This window comes from Fundulus heteroclitus, chromosome 2 (genome assembly GCF_011125445.2).
Source record: "Fundulus heteroclitus isolate FHET01 chromosome 2, MU-UCD_Fhet_4.1, whole genome shotgun sequence".
NCBI classification, from domain to species: Eukaryota; Metazoa; Chordata; class Actinopteri; order Cyprinodontiformes; family Fundulidae; genus Fundulus; species Fundulus heteroclitus.
Window position 1 is genome coordinate 32,314,541 of NC_046362.1, and position 26,491 is coordinate 32,341,031.

The window sequence follows — 26,491 nt, forward strand, 5'->3', positions numbered from 1 at the left end:
CATGTGAGGTAAACTTATAAAACTAGTACAAAAAAGGACTAACCCTGAAAGTTACTGAACTTCAACTAGGGCTGGACGATAATTCAATAACGATATATATCGATAGATAGACGTATGGTTCACCATAAAAAAAAAAACAGGGGTCAATAAAAAGTTAAGTAAAAGAACAGTGCATTCTAGCCTGTCATGTAGGTTATTACTACAGTCATTGCATCCGTCCAACCAATCACAAACCCAGGAAAACGCCATCAGCCTTCAGAGAGTACGTGTTCTTTTTTTCTTTTTTAACACTTACAGTTTTCGTAAAAAGTTGTTTGAATAAAGGGTTGTGTTTGAATCCATTCATTTAAAAATAGGACATTAAGCAACAGCATAAAATGGCCAGGGTCTGCACTTAAAATGTATATTTAGATTTTTTTTTTTGATAATTATCAATATCGATCAATATGATTTCTATTTTATCAATATACTTTTATTCTATATCGTCCAGCCCTAACTCCAACACAAAGTGCTTCGGTTTTTCACAACGTGCTGTGCTTCAGTGTGTTTCTGCTGTTTGTACCCAGCTCCTGTGTGATGGCATTGAGCGTAATTTCAGTATTCGGGAATTTGTTTGCTGTTATAAAATTTTTGCAGTGTTGTAGTGAGAATTGCAAGGTTTTATTGTGTAATCACAATGGTTTTGCTTTGCCATAGCAAGGTTGAAGCTTTTTTTTGTAGAATTGCTCAGTGTTGTTACCATGTTATAGATTAAATTTAAATCTCATTGGATCTTTTCTGGTTAAATAAAGTTGCAATAATAATAATGATGATCATGATAGTAACTATATCAGCATCTCTACAGTATTGTTGCAGTGCTAGTGTAATGGTTTGTTAAATCAGTGTTTTAATTAATGTCATAGTGTTAAAGTATTTTTAAAAAGGGTTTGCATTGCTGTTACAATTTGTTGTAGTTATATAAAAAATATGTTTGTATTAGTGTCCCTATAGTATTGTTTCAGTGGTGTAGCATTTTTCCTGGACTGTTGTATTAATGCAGCGTAATTAAAACCTTGTTAGAGTAACATTAAAGTATTGTTACAATGGTTTTACAGTGTTTACATATTTTTATTGTTTTTGCTTTATTTGATGCAATGTCGTTACATTTTTTTTATTGTTTTTGCTTTATTTGATGCAGTGTTACATAGTTTTCATTGTTTTTGCTTTATTTGATGTAATGTTACATTTTTTATTGTTTTTGCTTTATTTGTTGCAATGTTGTTACATGTTTTTATTGTTTTTGCTTTATTTGATGCAGTGTTGTTAAATTTTTTTTTTACTGTTTTTGCTTTATTTGATGCAGTGTTGTGACTGTGCTGTTGGATTATTTTCGCTTATTGCAGGATTGTTCTAGTGCTGTTACACATTTTTTTTTCCCGTGCTACTGAAGTGTTGTTGCATAGTTGGTACAGCATTTTTGCAGGGTTGTTATACTACCATTAAGGAACATTTAAAGTGTTGTAGGATTCTTACAGTTGTTACAGTGTTGTCACAGTGGTGATATACTATTTTTGCAGCGTTGTTGGGTAATTTCTTTGCATGTTTGCACTTTGGTTGCATGGTTGTATGTTTTTTTTTTTGTTTGTTTTTTTAGGAAAACTGCAATGTTGAAGAAGTCTTTATGTAAAATTGTCAGAGCAATGTTGCTGCATTTTTGCCATGTTCTTGTTGTGTTAAGTCAATGTTATTCATGTTGTCATGCCCATTTTGCACCATTGTTTCAGAGGTGTTATGTAGTCGTTGCAGTGTCGTTATTAGATTGTTACAGAGTTGCTACAGCAAAGTTGAAGCATTTTGTAGCTTTGCAAAAGTTTTTTTTTTTTTTACATGCTTTTGACTGATGCTGAGTAGCTATCAATTTTGATCAATAAACACAGAAATCAGGTATTTGTACACGTGCTGTGTGTTTAATGAGCTGTTCACAGACAGGTATGTTTAGGTACAGGTACAGAACTTGTACAGGTACAGGTATGGCTACAACAAGCAGATCTCCAGGTACGGGTTAAGGCAGAAGCAGATGAACAGGTAACATACAGGTACGGTTGTTCATCTGTAAATACATGTGTGACGAGGAGCTGACTCTGCTGCAGTCTGAACAGATCTTTAGCTGTCCGAGTGTGCACTGGCGATCAAGGCTGATCAAAAACGTTCAGTCTCCCGAGGCTGTTTCCACCCACAGCTTCACCGTGACACAGAAACACACAGTGTACAATCACAGACACGCTCCAGTTCACGTTACATAAATTATCATAAATCTGCAGAATAAAATATGAACATTGATAGAAAAATAAATGGCTGTGTTTCTCTGTAAAGCTCAACAGTCTCTCCGTAGGCAGTACAATCACAGTGTCTCTGTGGGAAGGGATCAACATTTCCGATTAGTGATTTCTCTGACGCTCGTTGAAAAGCCACACCGCGACTGCTGGCTCGCTCACCTCTCTGCCAGCTGGGATTCACATTCGTAGGACGGGGTGGACGAGGCTCTCCTGCTCACAGCGCAGCTTCCGGGCTCTGAGGACATCCCGAATGCACTGATGCAGGTACAGGTACTGACCCTGGTGGGAGCAGAGGGATCTGTTAGAGATCATTTCAACGTAAAGCCCTTTCAAAACACCAGAACAGAGCTGTGGGGAGGGCTGGAGTACCAGCAGGACTAGTAGAGAAGTCCCAAGTCACAGAAAGATGGTGGTGTTGGAGTGTTGGAGGTGTTCAGAGAGGAAATGCTTTTTGATGAAGGGAGTCCTCCATAGATGTCAATGTCAATGTCAATGTCAAATTTATTTATATAGCACTTTAAAACAGGCATAGAACTGCACCAAAGTGCTTTACAAGAGTGACAACAACACAAATGAATAAAAACAAAGTATCAAACACTACTTTAATTAAATGCCAAAGAATAAAAATAAGTTTTAAGAAGCAATTTAAAATGGTCCAGGCTGTGGGCAGATCTAGATTCTTGAAGGTAGAGGGGAATGCTCCTCCTCTGGTGCCATTTTGGTATCACTTTCCTAAAAATAATAGGAACCTCCTACCAAAATATCCTCTTCAGCAATTTAACAATTTGTCAGATTTCAGTCAGTTCAGTTGCAATAATTAATAAATGAAGTAGTTGTCATTCTGTGCTGTGAAAATGCAGGCCTAAAGGGTCGGTATCCTGAATGTTTTGGATGTTTCCGTGCTCCAACAAACCCGATTAAACTGCTCCAGCTACTGGTTCAGTGTCTCGTTAAGTTCTGCAGAAGCCTGTTTATGATCTATTCATTTAAACCAGCTGTGCTGCAAACAAGGACAGATCTAAAACTTCCAGAACAGATGTCCCCGAGGACTGGAATAACAGACCACTGGTGTAGCATTTAATTTAGTTATTCACTGAGCACGTCTGCTGTCGGGGGGGACAAACGTTGCGATTGTCCCGGATCCAGAACTGGGGCTCTGACGTTAAATTATAGGCAGGAATGCATTTTCAAAATGTCGTTTATTTATGTGAAAAAATATTCAATATTTGAGTTAATAATAATTTTTTATTCATATTTCTATATTTAGTTTGTTAGTTTGTTTTAATAAGGACACAGAAATACCCCCACCCCAACATAAAAACGGTTTGGCCATTAAGGCGACTTTTGAAGTTTATTTAGCTGCCCAAGTAAAATTTCAGAAGGTCTGGTTTTCAGAAGTCTGGTGCACATGAAAGAAAAGCAAAGAAGAGAAGATCAAAGCAGAGGCTTAAGGGATTTTATGAGTAAATATAAAAATAAAAATAAATCTGAGGTTGAAACTAGAACAAGTGCAGCAGGAGAGCAATCGCAGGCGAATCATGTCCATCCAGAGCCAGGTAGGAGGCAATGTAGCCATTAATGTTTATCAATGCAGGTTAGCATCCATTAGCTAGTGTAAAAAACACAGCATGCAACAGAACAGAGAACAGAGAGATTACAGAGGTCCAGGTGCAGTCAGAGGGAAAGGAGGACGACGGAGCAAATCCTTAGCTGAGAGACATAATGTGTGTGAGAAGCAGGCGACAGACAGAGCCCTCCTCGTCAAGTAATTTATTAAGAATGATGATCATTAGTAAAACCAAATAATCTCTAAATGCAGCAGCTTCTGACTACGAAAAAGGTGAACACAACTGAATAATCTACGCGAGCATGACTGGAGGGCATGCAGTGGTGCAGAAGTTAACTTGCAATCTTTCCAGTTTTCTTAAATTCTTTACAACTTTTTGGTGAGACATTTCTACACCAACTGAGCTTTTTTTAATGTCAGGTTGAAGAGTCTGATAGCAGAACAGGTGACCAAGGCGATGAGGGAGGAAGGGCAGCAGAGAGGGAGAGAGAACAAAAAGTAAGGGACCAAAGAGAGGGAGAGAGAACACAGGAGGCACAGATGACCAGGTAATGGACTTAAAAATAGAAATAGTCCATCTAGGCATTTTCTGTTTTAGTCCACGCTTATTTAATTACAATGGCTGTATTTGTTGAATCACAAGCTGTAATTCTTCACAGCCGAATTATGGCGCACCATGTAAAAAGATACACCTGGAAAATTTTGTAATTTCGGTATATTATAAAACACACTCTACAAATTTAAAATAATTGGTACTATATTAGACATTAAACATAAAAGGTTCAGAGTAAATATAAAGAAAACAGAAAAGTTAAAGGAGCATAGTGTTTTTTTGCAGATGTCTGCCCCCTCTGGCGATAAGTTGAAATGACACCATTGTTATGAAAGTGATGTCCTTTTTTTTTCAGAGGTGTGATGTCTTCTGAGGTAAGAAATTTATACATATTGAGGTGAGCTCATGTTCTCTCACTGAATGGAGATGTGTGGAAACCGTGAGTATTTTCAGAGATCCATCTTCGCCTCCTCAAAAGCTGTTAAACCTCCTAGAAGAAGATGTCGCTCCTTTAAACCAAGAACAGCCTCAGTCCTCAGTTAGTAGGCAAGGCACATTTATTTATATAGAACATTTTTAGTAACAAGACGATTCAAAGTGCTGGTAAACTCTCTGTAACAAATATCCTTTTTTTCTGAACGTTCTCATCTGGCGGTTTTAGTTTCCATTTAATTATGAGGATCGGACCCACCTCAGTCTGCACCATGTGTGATCGGTGGAGACGCAGGTCGAAGACGACGCCGTATATGTCCGCCGTGTCCCTTGTGTCCAGCTGCTGCAGCACTCGATCCAGGACGATGAAGGTTCCGGTTCGGCCCACACCAGCACTAAAAAAAAACACGCAGCAGACCCGGTTAAAAAGTAATGGAACAGCAGCAGGAACAGAAAAGTCTCAGTGTAACGCTCAGGCGTGGACCTGTGAGATGTTCGCTGCTACTGAGAGACAAAACATCAAGATAAAAGCGTGCTTCTTTGGTGAAGCCGTCCAGAGCGTTTTTCTTACCTGCAGTGGACCACGGTGGGACCAGAACCAGGGGTCCTGTTGACGTAGTCTCGGACGGTCCGAACAAACTGGATGAGCGACTGGGTGCTCTCTGGGACGCCGTGGTCGGGCCACACTGTGTAGTGAAACTGCCGAACGAGGCGGACGAAGCTGAGCTGCTGCTCCTGAACACACAGGAACGCCAGACCGTTATCTGACTTTATTCTATGACAGAAAACCAAGAAAACGAAGCGGCTTCAGCAATCGGGAAAAACATACACTGCAGATTCTGAACTCTCGGATGGTCCACTCTGGCAGAACCGACTCTGACAGCATCTGAACTATGAGGTCTCCGTAGTACAGAGGATCCTGATCAAACGGCCAGTAGTGATCACACTTCACCTGGATGGAGAAGCGGAGAGAAAACACCAAACCTTTGAACCACAGCGGGTCAGAGGAGATTCCCAGAAACTCTTTCAGACTCAGAACCACCGACGGTGGGTCGCCGCGGACTCACCCTGCCTTTCTCCACACACTGGGTGACCATGACCACATTATGGACGTTCTGCTCCCATACCATCTTCCAGAAGTCGTCCTTGGTTCCAGGAAGAGGACCCTGCGTGGCGATGTACTCCCGGCGGAAATTGTTGCCCTAAAAACACAAAGAGAACCAGAACAATAAATTCTGTTTAACTTCTAGGTGGAAGAAAAACAGCTTTGAAAAAAAAAAAATGAGATTATTCTCTGTATCTGCAAAAAACAAACGTAAAAAAAAAACGCAGAGTCCAAACAGGCTACATTGTGTGGAGGTAATGAGACATTTCAGATGACAGAATAAAACTTCCTGTTTACACTTCAGGGCATTTTCAGGACCAGGTCTGCCTCAATCTGGAGTTCTGCCCCAAAACCAGCCCAACCTAAGGTCCAATCCTGAGACAAGCCGGGTAAACAAAGTCAACAACCAGTCCAAAACTTCAGATATAAACCAAAGCCCAAAACTGAACCCGTTTAATCCCCAGGAAAAAGTCCAAATCCCACCAAAAACAACATGCAATGAGTAAGATTCTGTTTGGACAACAATTAATGGATGAAAACTGCTCCAAACCAAAGTCCAAAACTAGTGCCACAAACAGTCCACGCTAAGCCAACCTCCTCAGGTCCCAACAGATCCAATCCCTACACCACAGCCAGCCACAAGTCCACAACAAGTCCAAATCTCACAACCACATAGAACCAGTACAGAACCACTGCCCACATAGAAACACAAGACTAAACCCAATCCAAACCTGGGTCTAAACTATAATCCAAAACTAAGGCCACGGCTAGTTTAAACCCAGTTAAAATCCCACCAAAGTCAACCAGTCCAGATCAAGTTCACACAGAAACTACATGATTTGGTCCAAATCCAAGTTTAAACCAAAACTAACATTCAGAATCCAGTGAATAGACAGCACACCTGTCCCAGACCAAGTCTACAAGTTTTAATTCAAACTCTGAACCAGTCCAAAACTCCATTCAAAACCAGCCGGAACCGCAGAGTTTTTACACAAGGTGAGAGTCTTTGCTGGGCGTCTTACTGGGATGTAGCTGGCATTGATGTAGTCTGAACAGGGATCGTCATCCACGTAGGACAGCTTGACCCTCGTTGAGTCGTCTGAAGGGAGAGAGACATAAACGAGACGGTGAGACGAAAAAGACGCAGGCGGGACAGTCGGGCCGGAGGAGACGGCACTCACACGGCAGGATGTTGTTGTATCGGTTCTTCCCGCGGTTCTCTGGCAGCAGAGCCGAGTCCAGTGGCTGATTACGGCCGACGTCCTTCAGGTCCTGTTGAGAAAAAAACGAAGGAACCGCAACTGAAATGCACGTTTTACAGATTAAATGAGTTATCTCCAAGGTACGTTAACTAACCCTAACTATAAACACGCGGTAGGTCAAGCAGGGTTGCCGACTCTGGGTCTGTTACACGGTCAGGTAAATCAGATGACTGATTTCAAACAACCTTTTAACAAATGTCCCTGTGGAAGAAGCTTCCTTCAGAGGTTAGTAGCCTCTCTAACATGAAACTCTGGCCCTCAGCAGGTTTTGGTTACCACGTATACAGAGACAGGTAACAGGTGCTGAGTGTATATATGCTTTTACTTCTTATTTTACTGTATTCTTATTTTTTGTCTGCACCATCAACACCAAGTCAAATTCCTTGTAAGTGCAAACCTACTTGGTGATTAAACTTGATTCTGATTCTGAGGTGGACCAGGGCCGGCTCTAGGCACACAGATATGAGGGGGCAGGCAGAGATGTTAGGGGGGGGGGGGTGTAATCATTACACTCCAACTGATTTATGTAGTTGGTGATTTGTGTTTTCTTCATGGAAATAGAGTAAGCTAGACTGCACTTTAGTCAGGCCTCTACCCTGAAGCCAACAGTCCTGCTGCTATAACCGTTAGGGTCACTGAGGCACACAAACCCCCTGACCACACTAAGGTGGGAATCAAAAAGTTATTTATTATTACAAAAAGTAATAATAAATAATCAATAAATAATACAAAAAAAAATCCTTCATCTAAGTTTTAACAACCAACTGCATAGCATATATCTTATGGATGTCCATTGAGCAATTTTTAGATCTCAAGTTAATGTAACCCTAATTACTAACAACAACCTCAAAATTTTTTTAAATAATCCTAAAAATGACCAAAGCTTCTTTTTTTTGTGGTAGATTTGATTATTTGATCTTTTTCTTCATAGTAGGTACACCTGGTCTGGCGTTCTGTTAACTGTGACATCATCCAGAGAAGACGGCTCACCCGCTACTACCATCTAATGTAGAACAGATTACTAGATCAATGTGTGCTTCTGTGCTTTTTTGTCTCTCTTGTTGTGTCTCTGCTCTGTCTTCTGTAACCCCAGTCGGTCGAGGCAGATGACTGTTCATACAGAGCCCAGTTCTGCCGGAGGTTTTCCTTCCTGTTAATGGGGAGTTTTTCTTCCCACTGTCGCTTCATGCTTGCTCAGTATGAGGGATTGCTGCAAAGCCATGTACAATGGCTTTACGGTGGCTCTACGGAGTGAATGCTGCTTGTCGGGACTTTGATGCAATCAACTGGTTTCCTTATATAGGGATTTTTTGACCAATCTGTATAATATGATTGAACTTGATTTTGTAAAGTGCCTTGAGATGACATGTTTCATGATTTGGCGCTATATAAATAAAATTGAATTGAATTGAATTGAATTAAAGGGGCAAGGACTTTTGTTGTCTTTTTTGGAGGGGGGTGGGGGTGGTAATTAGCCTGACTCTAGCCATATGGATTTCGCTCCGTCTAGCTTCACTCATCCATCTGGGACACCTCCATAGGAATTGCCTTTATTGAAGGCTGATTGGCTGGACAATAAAATTGGTTAGAGAAATCACTTTCTATGGGAGATGTCCCAGATGGATGTGAGTGAAGCTAGGCGGAGCGACATCCGTCTGGCGAGAGTCAGGTTAGGAGATAATGCCCCCCTGTCGCTCCAGCATAGAAGCGGCCCTGAGGTGGACCTGAAGTTACCTGCAGAGTGTCTGATCCAGACCTCCGACTTAACTCGGTTCTTAACGTGAAAAAAGGAGGTCCATTGTTGCCTGAGCGGAACATGGCTTACCTCGTACTCCTCAGACAGGAGATAGCTGGAGTCAGCCAGCAGTTTGTTGTAGTGAGACTCAAAGTTCATGATCTTGATGGGACTGAGAAGAGCAAACAAAATGTTCAACTGGAGACCGAAATAACTAAAGATTCAAAGCCAAACTAAAGCAGTCTGAATGTCTCACCTGGAGATTCTCCTGCTGCTGGGGAACAAGAGGAAGAGGCGTTAGAGTTTAATAAATATCTGCTAAATGTTCACATGGGCTGATTAAGTGATTGAGGATAAAATTGATTGATTGGCATGCCTGCCTATCTATCAATTCAACCATCCATCCATTGTTATTTTCCTACATGGGGGGGCTGATAGGGATAATGTGATATAAAAAAACAGTACATAGTTTCAAACCTTATGACTACAAAAATAAGTAGATCACTTGTTTAAAGAAAATAGATGGCTGCGACTTCATCTCGTGACGTTACAGACCTCTAATCTATACAACAAGAATCCCAAATAATAAGAGATGGAACAAAATAACCTAAATGCAGCAATTCCTTAAGCAAAATTCAGGTGATGAAGACTTTAAAAGAACAAAAGCTTGTCTCTAACCCTCTAAGAACGTCAGCTCTAATAACTTAAATTAATATTTTTTCTGTAAAATCGGGGTTTCTGCTAAATTTTACGGAAGCTGAAATCTCAAAACACATTATTTACACAAAATACTGAAACAATCTCTTAAACATTTGAATATAGTTATTCTTAGACTCAGAGGGGGATTTTAGAGAGTTATAATCTAGAATATTAATACAATGTCAGCATTATATTTTTAAACGTTAAACCCACAAACAGAAATCTGCATTCTCAAGGAATAAATGTAAAAAAAAAAATCACTTATCAATATTCAGGAAGGTGTCTTCTTTGAGAAATTTAACCGATTACAATGTAAAATATATACTTTTAAGTCTATTACTATATTTCTTTGTTCTTATTCTGCATTCTGACAGCGTAGGTGATTTCCCATTGTTTACTGTAATTGTACTACCATCTAGTGGCTAAAGATGGCATTGCATTCTGCTTTGTTGAGACCAATGAGATTGATTACTGATCGTTTCTTACCCTCTGACTCCCATCTGGACTCCTGCTGTCGACCGCTCCCTCCTCACACTCCTCCTGACTATAGGTCTCTCCTCCACCCTGGTGGAGACAGCATCAACAGTACCTTTTATTTGGACCCGTTACACAGGTGTGATATTTCTGTTACCTGTCTGGTGTTATATATCGTACCATCTAGTGTCATCTACCTGTCAGGTGTACAGGTATGTACGCAGATACTCACAATTTGCGAGCCTTTTGTCTGCAAATGAGCAGAGCAGTGATGCCAACGATCATGACGATGAGGAAGAGTCCGGCACTGATGCCTTCAATGACACCACTCAGAGGTTCTGCGAGAGAACAAGGTTCATCCAGCTTCTCAGCTTTTTACCTTCAGCACCCAACTCCACCTGATTCATATCCCACCTGAGCTCAGGATGTTTAAATTGTACGTAACCGGTGGGTTTTGGCCTCACCTGTGTCTGTGACGATCGGCAGGGACCAGAAGGTGTCGGTGAACAGAGGAGAAGACAGTCTGGAGTTTGTCGTCTCTTCATCAAACAGCTGAGTGAAAGCTCGGACGCTGATCCTGAGGGGAAGCAGAAAAAGAAAACCCACCTGGGTTTTATTTCTCTCTGCAGGATCATTGGTTCTGGAGTTCATCTGATCGAGCTTTAACAGACGACTGGAAAATTTAAAGGCATACTATGCAACATTTTTTCAGTTAATTAATGTGTTCCATACCGTTTTGGATGATTAAATGAGTCATTTCAGGTCGAACAAAGGTTTTCTCGGCTGCCCTGGTGGTCTGTGGGGGAAATACCGGACTTGCAATTGCAAGAGCCCTCGGCCCGCACACACAGGCTCAGAAGTCTCGTGCAAGACCGCGAGAGTCGGTCTTGCTTTACGGCGAGAACTCCATGTGTTTTTGCCCTGCCATTCACTATATGCACGCGCGAAAGCAACAACAAAGAACCGGGTGTTAACGTCAAATAAACATGCAAGCATATCGAGTTTTATTATTATTATTATTATTAATATTATTATTATTATTATTTTTTTTTTTTTTATGTTGGCGAGACGCTACCGCGGCTTGGCGAGGCGGCGGCGGTAGCGTCTCGCCAACATAAATAATAATAATAATAATAATAATAATAATAATAATAATAAAACTGGCGAGGCGGCGAGGCGGCCAGGCGGCGAGGCGGCGACGGCTTGGCGAGGCGCCGGTAGCGTCTCGCCATCATAAAATAATAATAATAAAAATGGCGAGGCGGCGGCGGCGGCGGCGGCGGCCTCGCCATGATAGCGCTGCGGGAAGCTTGATGTTCATACCTTCACTGTGTTAGTCATTGTTTGTACTGCCGTTTTTTCCACTTTTCGTTGCGTTCGCCTGTCTGCTAAGCTCAAAACAACCGCGCCTGGCTTGACGGAGAAACCAGAACTGCTGAGCATCTTTACCACAGTGCGCTTTTACTTTCGCCCTCTGGGGGGAGCCTCGCTGGAAATCAACCCCGGTTGCATAGTATACCTTTAAGGTGCCACAAACTCAAAGACTCTGAGACAGGGGCGGTTCTAGACAGGGGCCAACAGGGGCCCATGCCCCTGTAGAAATGGTCCTGGCCCCTGTACTAAAGACATGATAATAAATACACTTCTCATAATTATTTCCAATGGTAAAGAAACCATAACTGACTGGTCCCTTTGACCAATATAATTTTTTACCTATGCAGTCTTACTCTAAAAAGAATTTAAAACTTAAGATGTTCCTTGAAAACTTTGCCCCCAGCTCAATACGGCTAAAGTTAAACAACTGCTAGATCAGGTATCTGAAACCTGCAGTTCCAGAGCCACAAGTGGTTTACTTAATATTATTACACATTTAAATATTGCCATTTTATTGTTTTTTTATTTTTTTGTTCTGTGCCCCTGTGAAAAAACACTGGCCCCACCTTGGCCCCCCTGGTAAATTTGGTCTAGAACCGCCACTGCTCTGAGATGTTTCCACAAGGTAAATTAAATTCTTCACAACAAACTAAACCCGTTTCGGCCCTTAATGTGTTAGCGGTTGCTTTAAAGTAATAGACAAAGACACCAAACAGACACACTAAGTTACCGTCAGTGCGACCCGTTTGTACGTGTTTAGTACCTGTATGAAGTCTTTGACTTCAGCGGTCCGTCACAGAAGTAGTTGAGGTCTCTGCTGGACTCTGCAGGATCCAGGTGGTCACAGTGACCCCCCAGAGACTCCATCCCACTCCCAAGGCTGACGTTGTAGATGCGAGTGCTGCTGTCTGGGCCGTCTGAGCACAGGCTGGGAAAGTAGTTGGTCTGGTAGGATTTCACCTGAGCTGTTGTGTCTGTAGTCCAGATAGGAGGGCAGAGGGTGGTGCCGGTCCGGCTGCATGTCATCCACACCTACAGACAGGTTGCCGGTAGATTCTGGTGTTAGTAAGGCTCATGAGGCTCGATTGGCAGGACAGATCTGCCAGGCCTTTAAGTACGGAGGCCCTGAAGTGCCAAACACATCAACAAATCTCTAAACACAGCTACAAAGTGAAAAACACAACAACATTACATTGAAACAAAGACACAACATATAAAAAAAATGACATTTTAAACCTACAACAGCTTAAAAAAACACAAGGACATTAACCTAAGCTGTTGTAGGTTTGAAAATGTTGTTGTAATCTTTTTATATGTTGTGTTTTTTATTTGTTGTCCTGTTTTTTTTAAATATTATTGTGTTTTTGTAATATTTAGTTGTGTTATTTTTATTTTTATTTTTTTCAAGTCAATGTGTTTTTCAACATATTGTTGTGGTTTTGAACATGTTGCTGCAATTCTTAATATGTGTTTTTTTTTATTCGTACATGTGCTTAGTTAATGTCGTTGTGTTGTTTAATTTGTATTTGTTTCAAGTTAATGTGTTTTTTAGGATGTCGTGGTGTTTTTTATTTGTTGTCCTGTCTATTAAAAATGTTATTGCGTATTTCAATATTTTGTTGCGTTTTTTTAAATTTGTATTTGTTTCAAGTTAATGTTGTGTTTTTCACAATATTGCAGTTTTGAATATGCCGCTGTAATTCTTAATATGTTGTATTTTTTAATTTGTACATGTGCTTAGTTAATGTCGTTGTGTTTTTTAAGATGTTGTCGTGGTTTTGAATAGGTCATTGTGTTTTTTAATTTGTGTTTTTTAGGATGTGGTTTTGAATATGTCGTGGTGTTTTTCATTTGTTGTCCTGTCTTTTAGAAATATTATTGTGTATTTCAATATTTTGTTGCGTTTTTTTAATTTGTATTTGTTTCAAGTTAATGTTGTGTTTTACAAAATATTACGGCTTTGAATATGCTTCTGTAATTCTTAACATGTTGTATGTTTTAATTTGTACATGTGCTTAGTTAATGTGGTTGGGTTTTTTAAGATGTCGTGGTTTTGAATAGGTCATTGTGTTTTTTTTTTATTTATAGTGGTGTTCAGAGATTTGTTGGTGTGGTTTGGACTTCAGGGCCACCGTATTTATGAGTATTTTAAATTATATGTTACATATAACTATATTTAATTTCCCTCTGGGATAAATAAAGTATTTTTGAATTGAATTTGAATTTGAATAATCAAGATTCAACTAAAACTACAGGGTAGAAATTCTTATTATCAAACTGACCCAGAACAGATCAGGACCAAGACAGCTAAATAATATATGGACCCCCTGAAGGTTACGTAACGCCCTGTCGGTCTGAGAACCCTATCTGGGACTCGTTGGCGCCGCTCACCTTCAGATTCAGCCACAACCACAGTGAAGAACCTCACAGCTCCGTTGACGTCACTGAACCAGCTGCAGTTAAACTGGAATAAGATAGACGACTTGGTGACCAAAGCGTCACTGACCCGGGTGGTCGGTGCGGGCAGAGGAGGACCTACAGAAACCCAAACCGAACCTGGTTAGCCCATCCACCCTCCGTCCAGCAGACACGAGTCAACACTGATCCGTTCTTACGGTCGATCATGGTGACCACGCTGTCCTCTGCCTTCTCGCTGGTCGTCCCGTCAGAGATCACCTTCACGGAGACGGTGTAACGCTTGTGGGGCTCCAGCTGGGTGATGACGTAACTGGTGGACTCTCGACCGGTACGCCGAGAGTAGACGAGGGTGTGAGTGTCCTGGTGGAGACATTCGATGGCGTAGGAGTCGTAGTCGGCCTGCGGCGTTCCCCAGGAGCAGGAGATGGAGGTGGAGCTCTGAGGTCGACAGTGGAGGCCGTGGACTCGCTCTGGCTCTGCAGGAGTGAGACCCTCAGATTATCTGATGCTGCATCCTTTTACATGAAAAAAGATCAGGATATTGCTATTAATCTGAAAACTAGACCTTAAACCAGGGGTGTCAAACATGCGGGCCGGACTAAATTGTTCGGCGGGCCGGATCCGGTGGCTAAATGCATTATCATTATTAAAAAATATATATAATTTTTTTTTTTTTTTTTTACAGTGTCCTGTCTGGCAATGTGGCAATAAGATTTGTTGTCTTAATGCCAAAAAGAGCTCATCAGATTTGACTTTCACAATTGGAGCAGTACTGCTTTTAGCCATAGTGATTTATGAATGTGAATAGTTTTATTATGATTCATGCGGGGAATTTCTCAAATGATATGGACACTACAGTGGGAAAGTAGGAGAGGAAAGGAAGAACAAGAAAAAAAAGAAAAAGTGAAAGAAAGAGGAGATAAAAGGAAGAGAATGATAAAACAATTATTGAAAATAAATATGTACTTCGTTTAATTGAAAATCTGCAGTTCCTATATTGTCCACAAGGGGCTCTGTGTTTTAATTAGCAAATTAAGCTTCAGGTGTGGAAAAATGTAAATAATTTCTTAATTTTTATCTGTTTGATGTATTTTGTAATGCAGGACAGTGTTTTTAAGTTCCAGAAAATGTGAATAAATGTTTTGCAACATTGTACAATCACTGTGATCAGTTCTTATGCATAATGCACAAGTAAATGTTTAACTGAGTAAAAGTATTGTTGAAATTGCACATACTTTTCTTAAAAACGCTGAGGTTATTCATAATCTATTGTGTAAAAGTGAAATTAATTTAATATAAAAATCAACAACAAATCCACATTTATTAGTTCTATTTAATCTTGCAATGAGTTTACTCGTGTGGCCCTCTTGAGATCAGATTAAGCTGAATGCGGCCCCTAAACCAAAATGAGTTTGACACCCCTGCCTTAAACACTCCAAAATCATCCCCTCATAAACACCCCTACAAAAATCTCCTTTTTTGAAAACACAGATTTTACATCTGCGATGTACAAATAAAGTCAAATTACTTGAGATTCTGAGACAAGTTGAGGATTTGAATTAGAGGTGAGACGCTTTAAAATAAGTAAAAATGAAGTAAAGAATATAATTAAAATGTATTTCAAGAAGAAATGGCAAGAACAGTGGGATAAAGGAGGGAATGCTAGGTTTTATTATAGCATTCAAAAAAATATCGGAGAATTGAGAAAATGTAATAGAATTAAAACAGAAGAAGATATATCTAGGATAAGATTTGGACCTGCAGGATTAAATAGTACACTTAAAATAATTAATAAGCATAATACAGGGTGTTGTAATTGTGGAAAATTAGAAACAGTCCAACACATTTTTTTAGAATGTAATAAATATACTCAAGAAAGAGAGATGTTGTGTAGAGAATTAGGCAGGAATAAAAATAAATTAGATACAAGGGAATTGTTTCAGAGGTCATCTGGGGATGTAGTTTTTGGGAGTATTTTTTAGTTTTCTAAGAAGAACGGGTGTTTTAGAGAGAATATAATAGATTGTCTGATCCATACTCCACTCTGGAAGGTGGTGGTTATGCACCTATAACACTGAGCTATATTATACACTGGAGTGCTAATCGCCCGCTATTAGAACGAGTCGCTTTGAAGCCACCAGCCGCCATATTGGTACTCCCTATTTTCCCCCAGTAACTAGGGAATATGTGCGCTACAGCATCGAATAACGAGGATTTTCTCATGTTCAAGGAGGGCTTAAAACTTTTAAAATGTCAAATGCCATATTCTTTTATGTTATATTCTGAGAAAGTCATGTGCGGAAATATTTTGCATTTTATTCATTTAAATATACATATTTAACATTTATAAATATATAAATAACAATATACAAAAACATATATTTACATATGTGTATACATATATATACATATATACATATACACATACTTATATACACATATACATATATTTAATATGAATAACATGTAAAATATTTCAGCACCTAATTTCCTAGTAGTTGATAGTGTTAGTACATCCACTGACTGTAGAATTACCTATGAAACGTTTTGTTGTTGCTTGTTGTTGCAACCAAATCCTATGAGAATCTGTGAGAGTAGGGAGTAGCAAGATGGCGGCCAGTGACTTCAGTTTTTCGGCAAAATCAGCACTCCAGTGTATAATGTAGCTCAGTGGTTATGCACCTATAAGTTGTTTGCCAACCGCCATTAAAAAAAAAAGAGAAGAAGAAGAAGAAGAGGTGAGACGCTGCCACCTACTGGTTCGGATACTCTTCTGGATGGGGGTGCTGTAGGTGGGCGTGTCCCCGGGCTGCGTGGTCCCGCTGACGGTTCGAAGGGTGAAGGTGTACCGCCGTCCAGGGAACATCCCCCTCAGGATGCGGCTGCCGGACGTCCGACTGTGGTACGGGTTGATGACCGACAGCTGGTCCTTAGGGGTCCACTGCAGGTCGAAGTCGTCATAGTCAGAACCTACTGGACCACTCCAGGTGATCTCCAGGGAGGTGTTGGTGACTCCCCCGAACAGGAAGGAGGAAGGTGGCTTGGGAGCTGGTGGGATGTTACACGACACGTTTTAAAACTCGACAATCACTTTGAGGTAAAGAAAGTCACCGCTTTATGAAAAACGTGTCGCTTCCTGTCTTTCCCTGCTTCCCACCACATGTCGCTGTGGAGCTCTATGTTCACAATAAACAGACGGACCTGATCGTTCTATATGAACAATACTGTAAAAAAGACCAATTCCCTTACCAATAACATTCTGTTATAAACATTTGTGTCTGTATATCTAACAGTGTTGTAGTCAAGTCACTATGCCTCGAGTCCGAGTCCAGGTTCGAGTCTCCAGTGTTCAAGTCCGAGTCAAGTCCAAGTCATTAAAAAAAATCCGAGTCAAGTCCGAGTCGAGTCACTATTGATCCAAGTCGAGTCCAAGTTCCGCACTAAAGTAAGCATAGCCTACATGTTTTTAAATTAAAAAAAAAACACACTCCACCACATTGCACTAATAATTTAGATATTTAAATCATACACCAAATAATATTCTAATGATATATTAAAATTATAGCCTAATGATATAAAGAAAAGTCGAGTGTTTTTCTCAATTTCCGAGTCAGAATGATCTGAATGTAGGAGTCCGAGACCAAGTTCGAGTCATCAGTGCTCAAGTCCAAGTCAAGTCACGAGTCTCTAAATTTAGCTAATGACTCGGACTCGAGTACTACAACACTGATATCTAAAGGCCCGTTTATACTACACTTTTTTAACCGAGCCGAGCCGAGACCAGTCTGAGCTCGGATCAGTTAACCGAGCTATAACAACCGTTTACACACCACACTATCCCGGTTCCTTGGTTGCTCCTCGCCTCCTAGTGGCGATCTGCGGTACTACCGCTCTCTGGGATTGAAGGCGGAAGCAGCAAAACAAAACGGCGGCGCCTGTAACATTCAGGAAGTTATGCTTGATATTGTGATATTTCGGTGTTTGCGGAGAGTCAGGCGAAGAAGGCAACCATTGGTGAATTTACTTGAGAGAGTCGGCTTTTAGGAAGTGGATAAAACAAACGAACGTCTAATAAGGATTTACAGACGAAGGAAACAACGACAGACGCTGAGGTTCATCACGCTGCTAAGCAGAATCATCTCTGGAAACCGTGTGGCACGGTAAGGAAGCTAGTATTATTAGGAATGTCTGAAATTTGTCTGAATGGATTGTGAATCGGGACGTGCAGCCAGACTGGCGGAAAAACCGCGGACATTCAGCTGACTGTAAGGGGATGACGCGGTCTGCTCATGCGCTCTTTATCAGAAAACCGGGCCAGAAAAAAAAACAGTCCGAGACCTACTAGGGAACTGGTCTGCAGTTAGCGCGGTCCGGTTATGTTTAGCGGTTCAGTCTGCTGACCTTTTACACACAAGAGTTATCTCGGTTATCGAGCTCGGACTGGTCTCGGCTCGGTTAAAAAAGTGTAGTGTAAACGGGTCTTAAGTCTGCCAGAAAACTGAAAAGCTCATAGATTAAATCCTCTTGAGGTGCCTTGATATCGGGGCCGGTCCACCAACGCTTGTTTAATGATGAACATCTAAAATCACAGAGCGCATGCCCAACACGCTCTCAGTAGACAGCTGTGGGGCACCAATTATACGGCCCCAAGCTCGGATCGTCCAATCATCCAATCAAAATACTGGAAATGCACACATTACGTTTACGGTCTGCCGGAAAGTGTGCGACCATCTAATGTTGGTTGGTCTTGCTAGCTCATTAAACAATTGATGTGAATTGTTTGTGTTCAATAAATTAACATTATGAGTGAGCCTTTATTTGTATATTTATGTATAAAAATTAAATGACATTTAGCTTAGGGCTGGACAATATAGGAAAAAAAGCATATCGATAAAATGGAATTTTATCGATTTGATAATTATCAACAAATTCAAAACATATATTTTAAGTGCAGCCCTGGCCGTTTTATACTGTTGTTTAGTGACTTATTTTTAGATACAGAACACACAATTCAAACTCAACCCTTTATTCAACCAACTTTTTACCAAAACTGCAAGTTTTTAACAAAGAATAAAGAGCGCATGCTCTCTGAACTCTTTGAAGGGGGGCGGAGCTTCCTGGGTCTGCGTTGTGATTGGTTGGGAGGATGTAATGATGTGATATTAATCTACATTGCTAGAATGCAAAAAGGAAGGAAAACTGTTTTTCTATTGAGCTTCTTAGTGACCTTTTTTTTCTATCATCGATATACGTCTATCGTTATTGAATTATAGTCCAGCCCTAATTTAGCTCATATGAAATGGATTTTCTAGTGTGTTTGTTTATGCTAATTTATCTTCATTTAAAATATATCAAAGTCAGGTTGTATTAATCACAGAAAAACATTTGTTGCTGCTAACAGGTGTTGAGTTTTTGTGCCCCACTGAACCTATCATGTCTCTGGTACAGTGAGAGCGGTCTGGACCAGTCCCAGCGAGCCCCTCGTTTAAACCTGGCTGCTCCTCGTTCCGTTCTGTTCTGGTCGCGCTTTGGAAAAGCTTTGTTTATGCAAACTATTAAATCTGCACGTTCTTGTTTTAATAAACTGGTGGGGTTTTTTGCCAAGAGGTCTTGTTGTTGTTTTTTTTTGCCCCCATTTTGTCCTAACCTGGAGGTAAGGCAAGAAGAGGAGAGTCGCCGGTTTCAGATGGAACTGAAGTTTGGAAAGTGAGCATTATCAAGTCAACGCTGTTGATGTTTATGAAAGTATGAATATGCAAATGTTGTAGCCGGGTGTTAAATCAAGCCGCAGCTGTGGAGAGAAGACGGCAGCAGAAGGTGTGAGGGCCAGCCAGGTTTATTAAGGTAAGGTGCATTGGACGCAGATGTTTCTGGTCAGACCACTGCCGCTCCCCCTGAGAAGGAAGGCTAAAGGTCTACACTGCAAAAACGGAACTAAAAATAAGTAAACCTTTCTTGAAATTTGTGTATTTGTCCTTGATTTCAGCAGGTAAATAAGACGATCTGCATATGGAATAAGATTTTTGCACTTAAAATAGGAACAATGCATCTTCATCATCCTATTTCAAGTGCACTATATCTAATTGTTTTATTTTAGGAGTAAAAATACTCACTGCATTGACAGATTATCTCATTTACCGGCTCAAATCAAGGACAAATTTTCTCATTTTTAGTTTTGTTTTTGCAGTGTAGGCGGATAAAGACAGGACCGGACACATTATGAAGAACCCTCTCTCTTCTGCTCTTTAAATTTCACCAACTGAAGCTGTTTGTGACATGAAGTAATAATAATTATAATAGTAATAATGGAGGCTGGACCTACCGGTGCGTCCCACAGTGCTGGCCCGGTTACGGAGCTCTCCGCTGACACTGAGCACGTCGGCTCGGTACTGCCGACCCGGCACCAGGCCTGAAAATATGAACTCGGTGACCTCAGAGCCCAGCTGATGCTCGGCTTGCCGGGATCCGTCCGGGCCGTAAAGTGAGAGCAGGTATCCGCTCACGTCTCCGTCTCTGCGACTCCAGCTGACCCACAGAGCGTCGGACCGGTTCCCACTCTGAGCCTTGAGAGACGTTACCGCTGCTGGTACTGAAAAGGGGAAACGTTCACTGATTTCACCTTCTGGTCCAAACACCTACCAGCTTCACTGACCGGTCGGAGCATTTGGCTGGTCTCACCTGTCCTGGCCAGCATGGAGGTCTGGTTGGCCTGGTCTCCGCTTTGGACCAGGATCTCCAGTCTGTACAGAGCTCCGGGTCTGAGACCCTGGAAGGAGCACTGCTGAATGCCGGGCAGAACCCGCCGCCTCTCCTGGATAGACTCATCGCTTTTGTACAGGAAGACTGCATACAGCTGGAAGTCTCCTTCTGGTGGGGACCACTGGAAGGACAGGCTGGCGGTGGTGCTGGCTGTGATGGACAGATTAGTAACGGAGGCCGGGTCTGAGGAGGAAGAGGAACAGGGGAACTTAATCAGCAGAAAAACATCCTCTAAAACACTAAAAGAGTAATAGATCAGAAGTTTCTGAGGTAGAGATGTTTTATTCTCAGACAGAAACCAATGTCCCGCCCATCTCTTGAATAATATTCTGATTAATAGAAACATTAAAAGTTCTTGTTTTAAATAGTCCTTGTTTACAAACATCTTTATTTAGAGGCCATTTTTGTTGCTTGTGGTTAACGCAGAGAAAAGTCAAAATTGCAATTTTAGTTGAAATATATCGTAGGCAGAACGCAATCATTTCTGCTCTGAGTTTAGATGCTGTGGGTGTTTTAGCAACTAATCTGCACAGCGAGGAAACAAGTTGATTTGTTGTTTGTATATGTTTAAAAAGACATGATAAATTAAACTGGAAAAAAAATTGCATTAAATCGCAATATTAAGAAAAGAAATCGCAATTAGATTATTTTTCAAAATCGTTCAGCCGTAATATGAATATTACGTAAAGTGCTGGCTGTGATGGACAGATTAGTAACGGAGGCCGGGTCTGAGGAGGAAGAGGAACAGGGGAACTTAATCAGCAGAAAAAAATCCTCTAAAACACAAAAAGAGTAATAGATCAGAAGCTTCTGAGACTTTTTATGGTAACATTTTATTCTCAGACAGAAGCCAATGTCCCGCCCGTCTCAGGAGAAGCGAGGAGTCTTACATATTCGAGCTTCAGCGCTGACCGCCGGGCTGTGCAGCCCCCCGCTGGTGGTCTGGACCAGGATCCGATACTTCTTCCCCGGCGTCAGGCCGTCAAACCTGTAGCGGGTGACTCCGACCGGCTGTGAGCCGTTGGCGACGATGCTGCCACGTTCATCCTGGACCTGCAGGGTGTATCCATCAGAGACGCCGAGAGCTTCCTGCCAGGTGAGCTGCAGGCTGCGGGTGCTGAGGACAGGCTCCACCTGCAGACCTGTGACTGCTAACGGGACTGCAGGCCAGAAAGATGGTGTCACAGGTGGACTTTTTACACATTTCTTATATAAAAATAGCTTTTTTTTTTCAAGACTTAAAGATCTTGTTTAAAATCAAATGAAATTAGTTTATTTATATCACGGCAATTTACAACAGATATCGTCTCAAGCCATTTTACTGAATGAATTCGATCAAACCATCCAGATTGTTCAAAAGTGTCTAATGTAAGGAAACCCAGCAGATTGTGTTTCTACGATGGCCAAACTTTAAATATGGATGGATGGATGGATGGATGGATGGATGGATGGATGGATGGATGGATGGATGGACAACCATGCAAATTTATGGATGGATGGATGGATGGATGGATGGATGGACAACCATGCAAATTGATGGATGGATGGATGGATGGATGGATGGATGGATGGATGGATGGACAACCATGCAAATTGATGGATGGATGGATGGATGGATGGATGGATGAGCACAAAGAATGAAAGTGAGGAACGACATGATAAAGAAGGAAGAAGATGAGGAATAGAAGTGAGGAGGAAAGAAGGAAGTAAGAAAAAGGAGGAAAAGAAGGAAAAATGGAAGGACACTAGAAAGAAGGAAGAATATGACGAAGGGAAGTGAGAAAAGAAGGAAGGACATAAGAAGGAAGGAAGAACGTGAGGAAGGAAGAAGGAAGGAAAAAAGAAAAGAAGAACACGAGGAAGGGAAGGGAAGAAGGAAGGAAGGGAGGAAGGAAGGACACAAGGATGAACACAAGGAAGGGAAGTGAGGGATAAAAGAAGGAAGGACACGAGAAGGAAGGAAGAACGTGAGGAAGGAAGAAGGAAGGAAAAAAGAAAAGAAGAACACAAGGAAAGGAAGTGAAGAAGGAAGGAAGGGAAGTGAGGAAGGAAGGACACAAGGATGAACACAAGGAAAGGAAGTGAGGAATAAAAGAAGGAAGGACACGAGAAGGAAGGAAGAACGTGAGGAAGGAAGAAGGAAGGAAAAAAGAAAAGAAGAACACAAGGAAAGGAAGTGAAGAAGGAAGGAAGGGAAGTGAGGAAGGAAGGACACAAGGATGAACACAAGGAAGGGAAGTGAGTGATAAAAGAAGGAAGGACATGAGAAGGAAGGAAGAACGTGAGGGAGGAAGAAGGAAGGAAAAAAGAAAAGAAGAACACAAGGAAAGGAAGTGAAGAAGGAAGGGAAGTGAGGAAGGAAGGACACAAAGATGAACACAAGGAAAGGAAGTGAGGAATAAAAGAAGGAAGGACACGAGAAGGAAGGAAGAACGTGAGGAAGGAAGAAGGAAGGAAAAAGGAAAGAAGAACACGAGGAAGGGAAGTGAAGAAGGAAGGAAGGGAAGTGAGGAAGGAAGGACACAAGGATGAACACAAGGAAGGGAAGTGAGGAATAAAAGAAGGAAGGATGAGAAGGAAGGAAGAATATGACGAAGGGAAGTGAGAAAAGAAGGAAGGACATAAGAAGGAAGGAAGAACGTGAGGAAGGAAGAAGGAAGGAAAAAAGGAAAGAAGAACACGAGGAAGGGAAGGGAAGAAGGAAGGAAGGGGAGTGAGGAAGGAAGGACACAAGGATGGGAATTGAGGAATAAAAGAAGGAAGAAAGGAAGTGAAAGGGAAGGAAGGAATACAAGGAAATGATGACATGCTAGGGAGTGAAGAAAGAAACAAGGAAAAGAAAAAAGGAAGGACACAAAAAGTCAGGATGGATGGAAAGTGGTAAAGCACAAGAAAGCAGGGAAGAAAGAGAGAGAGAACATGAGGAGGAAAGACAAGAAAGATGAAAGACCAGTAGGAAGGAAATGAGGACACATAGTAGAGAGAGGGAGAAAGGACAGAAAGCAGGACATAATGGAGGGAGGAGGACCAGGACAAGAAGACATGAAATTTGTCTATGAAATGTGATAGAGAATAAAGTCTGGAAATGAAAATCTACATTTTCTACATCCTTATTATCCGTTTCTACGCTGAGTACCGGCTTCAAACTACCCACTCCGTCCTGCTCCACACGTCCACGGCGTCCTCTCACCTGTGCGTCCCGCAGACGTGCTGTTGTTCTGCAGCTCTCCGCTGGCGGACTGGACCAGCACGCCGTACAGCTGGCCCGGCTGCAGCCAGTCGAACGTCACCTCGTTCTGCTGCTTCAGCACCGCCTGGCTGGCCAGCTGCCGGCTCTCTCTGTACAGAAACACCGAGAATCCGTCCACGTCCCCGGGCCCCGGCGTCCAGCTCACCTTCAGCCGGCTGCTGTCTCCGTGGACGTGGATGTTCTTCACCTTGCTGGGGACTGACAGAACCAGAACACGGGGTTTAATGCCCAGCAACACAGCACCAGAACAACGAGGATAGTGACAGAGGAGGCGTAGATTAGGCGAACCCTGGATTTTATTCTACTGTTGTAGTAAAGCTGCCTGTAGAAAACTACTTTAAATACTTAAGTAAACACCTACTAACATCTTTTGGTTTATTGTTTGATTTTTAATGTTACTAATGATCTAATATGCATAGACCAATAACATTTTGACAATTATTTTTTGTGTAATTATATTAGTAAAAAGGTGTGATTTTATTAATTTATTGAAAAACAAAACAATTACTAGAAAAAGCTGTTCCTGCATAACAGCGAGTGAGAATGCTAATCTGCAGAATGAGTGAGCAGAAGATGCAGAAAACATTGAGATTTGAAGAATTTAAAGAAAAATTAAGAATTTGAAGGGATTTGAAGAATTTGAAAGATTTGAAGAAATTTTCAAAAATTTTAAGGAATTGGAAAAATTTGAAAAAAATTGAAGAATTTGAAGATTAAGAACAATTAGAAGAATTGAAAGAATTTGAAGAATGTGAAAAATTTGAAGCAATTTGAAGCAATTTGCATTGATTTCAATGGGAACAGCGGAAAAAAAAATCGCACAAAATGTGAAATATTTTTTAAAAATTTTAAAAGTTAGCATAAGCATGAGTCATAGCAGGCATGCCGGGAACAAGCCGAACGTTTTGACACCAAAATTGTTGAAATTGGTTGAAGTATGCGGGAGTAGTTAGACGCTGACGGAATGATAATAAAAACTAGAAAAAGCTGTTCCTGCGTAACATAGAGTGAGAATGCTAATCTGCAGAATGATTGAGCAGAAGATGCAGAAAACATTGAAATCAGATTTGAAGAATTTAAAGAAAAATTAAGAATTTGAAGGGATTTGAAGAATTTGAAAGATTTGAAGAAATTTGAAAAATTTTCCAAAATTTTAAGGAATTTGAAAAATTTTAAAAAAAAATTCAAGAATTTGAAGGTTAAGAACAATTAGAAGAATTGAAAGAATTTGAAGAATGTGAAGAATTTGAAGCAATTTGCGTTGATTTCAATGGGAACAGACAAAAAAAACATCGCACAAAAAGTGAAATATTTTAAAAAAGTGTAAAAGTTAGCATAACCACGAGTCATAGCAGGCATGCCGGGGAGGAGCCGAACGTTTTGATACCAAAATTGTTGAAATTGGTTAAAGTATGCGGGAGTAGTTAGACGCCGACGGCAGTGTTGTAGTACTCGAGTCCGAGACTCGAACTCGAGTCCGAGTCATTAGCTAAATTTAGAGACTCGTGACTTGACTTGGACTTGAGCACTGATGACTCGAACTTGGACTCGGACTCCTACATTCAGATCATTCTGACTCGGAAATTGAGAAAAAGACTCGACTTTTTTATATCATTAGGCTATAATTTTAATATGTCATTAGAATATTATTTGGTGTATGATTTTAATATCTAATTGTCGTACCGCGCACGTGACGTCACCATCTCATGAGCAACGCTCCTTGCCGCTAAGGTAGGGCAAACAGTGTGAGAGCGCACGTAGCAACCAGCCATTACACATGCAACAGATACGATATGACCGACTTTACAGCTGTTAAACTTTCACAAGAGGATGTCCAGGCGCCCATTTTACTGGTAGAACTGTGGAACAACATACCAACGTTCTGCTCAAACGATGGCTTGAGTGTCGAGGGCTCGGAAAGACGGGCCGAGTTGATAGAAAGGTAAGTCGTTGTTTTTCTCCTGCTCGTGTTCATGGTGTCATTTGCAGTTTTTTTCTGTTTGTAGTCACCGTCCAGGAATCGGTATACATTTTCCGGCCCGCCGAACAATTTAGTCCGGCCCGGTGGCGAAATGCATTATCATTATCCAACGGCTATATCTCCTCGCTACATCGACCGATCTGCACCAGATTTGTTGTGAGTCATGGGGGAACGCTGCTGAACGCGTTTGTGGGAATCGCCCGGTGGACGGGCGAGGAAAATGCGTAACAGCATCTGCGGTGGCGGCCGGCCGGCGGTGCGCGAACCCCGCCGGCCGGCCAGAGCCGCCCGCCCGCCGGCCGGCACCGCGGCGGTGGCCAATAGGCCGGAGTGCGCTTGGCTGCGAGGGCCGATCGACGCCGCTTGCGGCTTTAACATCCTTCATATGCGGCCTATCAGCGTACCTCGAGTCGCTGTTGCGCGTTCCATAACAACAATGTTTAAAAACCATGGTTAGGAGACGTCTTAGACTTGGAAAAAGCGGTAGTTTTACCGAGTAAAACCAGGGTAACTACAGCGAAAGAGTTATTAGTGCAATGGAATGTTACTGCTTCATGTCATACATCA

At 41.4% G+C, this 26,491-nt stretch overlaps 1 protein-coding gene across 1 annotated transcript in view; it reads right to left on the reverse strand.

Moving 5' to 3' along the window:
* Nucleotides 1–1,924: 1,924 nt before the first annotated feature.
* The window catches only part of LOC105929617 (receptor-type tyrosine-protein phosphatase beta), a 45,577-nt gene continuing 21,010 nt past the window's right edge, over nt 1,925–26,491 (reverse strand). The window contains 21 exon segments of the mRNA XM_036125343.1: nt 1,925–2,594; nt 5,127–5,262; nt 5,439–5,602; nt 5,697–5,819; nt 5,935–6,069; nt 6,995–7,071; nt 7,154–7,244; nt 9,060–9,141; nt 9,226–9,243; nt 10,155–10,232; nt 10,375–10,480; nt 10,607–10,719; nt 12,280–12,476; nt 12,478–12,548; nt 13,908–14,051; nt 14,132–14,410; nt 16,692–16,982; nt 20,257–20,523; nt 20,613–20,876; nt 21,584–21,853; nt 23,884–24,141. Coding sequence (XP_035981236.1) covers nt 2,493–2,594; nt 5,127–5,262; nt 5,439–5,602; nt 5,697–5,819; nt 5,935–6,069; nt 6,995–7,071; nt 7,154–7,244; nt 9,060–9,141; nt 9,226–9,243; nt 10,155–10,232; nt 10,375–10,480; nt 10,607–10,719; nt 12,280–12,476; nt 12,478–12,548; nt 13,908–14,051; nt 14,132–14,410; nt 16,692–16,982; nt 20,257–20,523; nt 20,613–20,876; nt 21,584–21,853; nt 23,884–24,141 — 3,266 coding nt within the window. The 3' untranslated portion in view covers nt 1,925–2,492.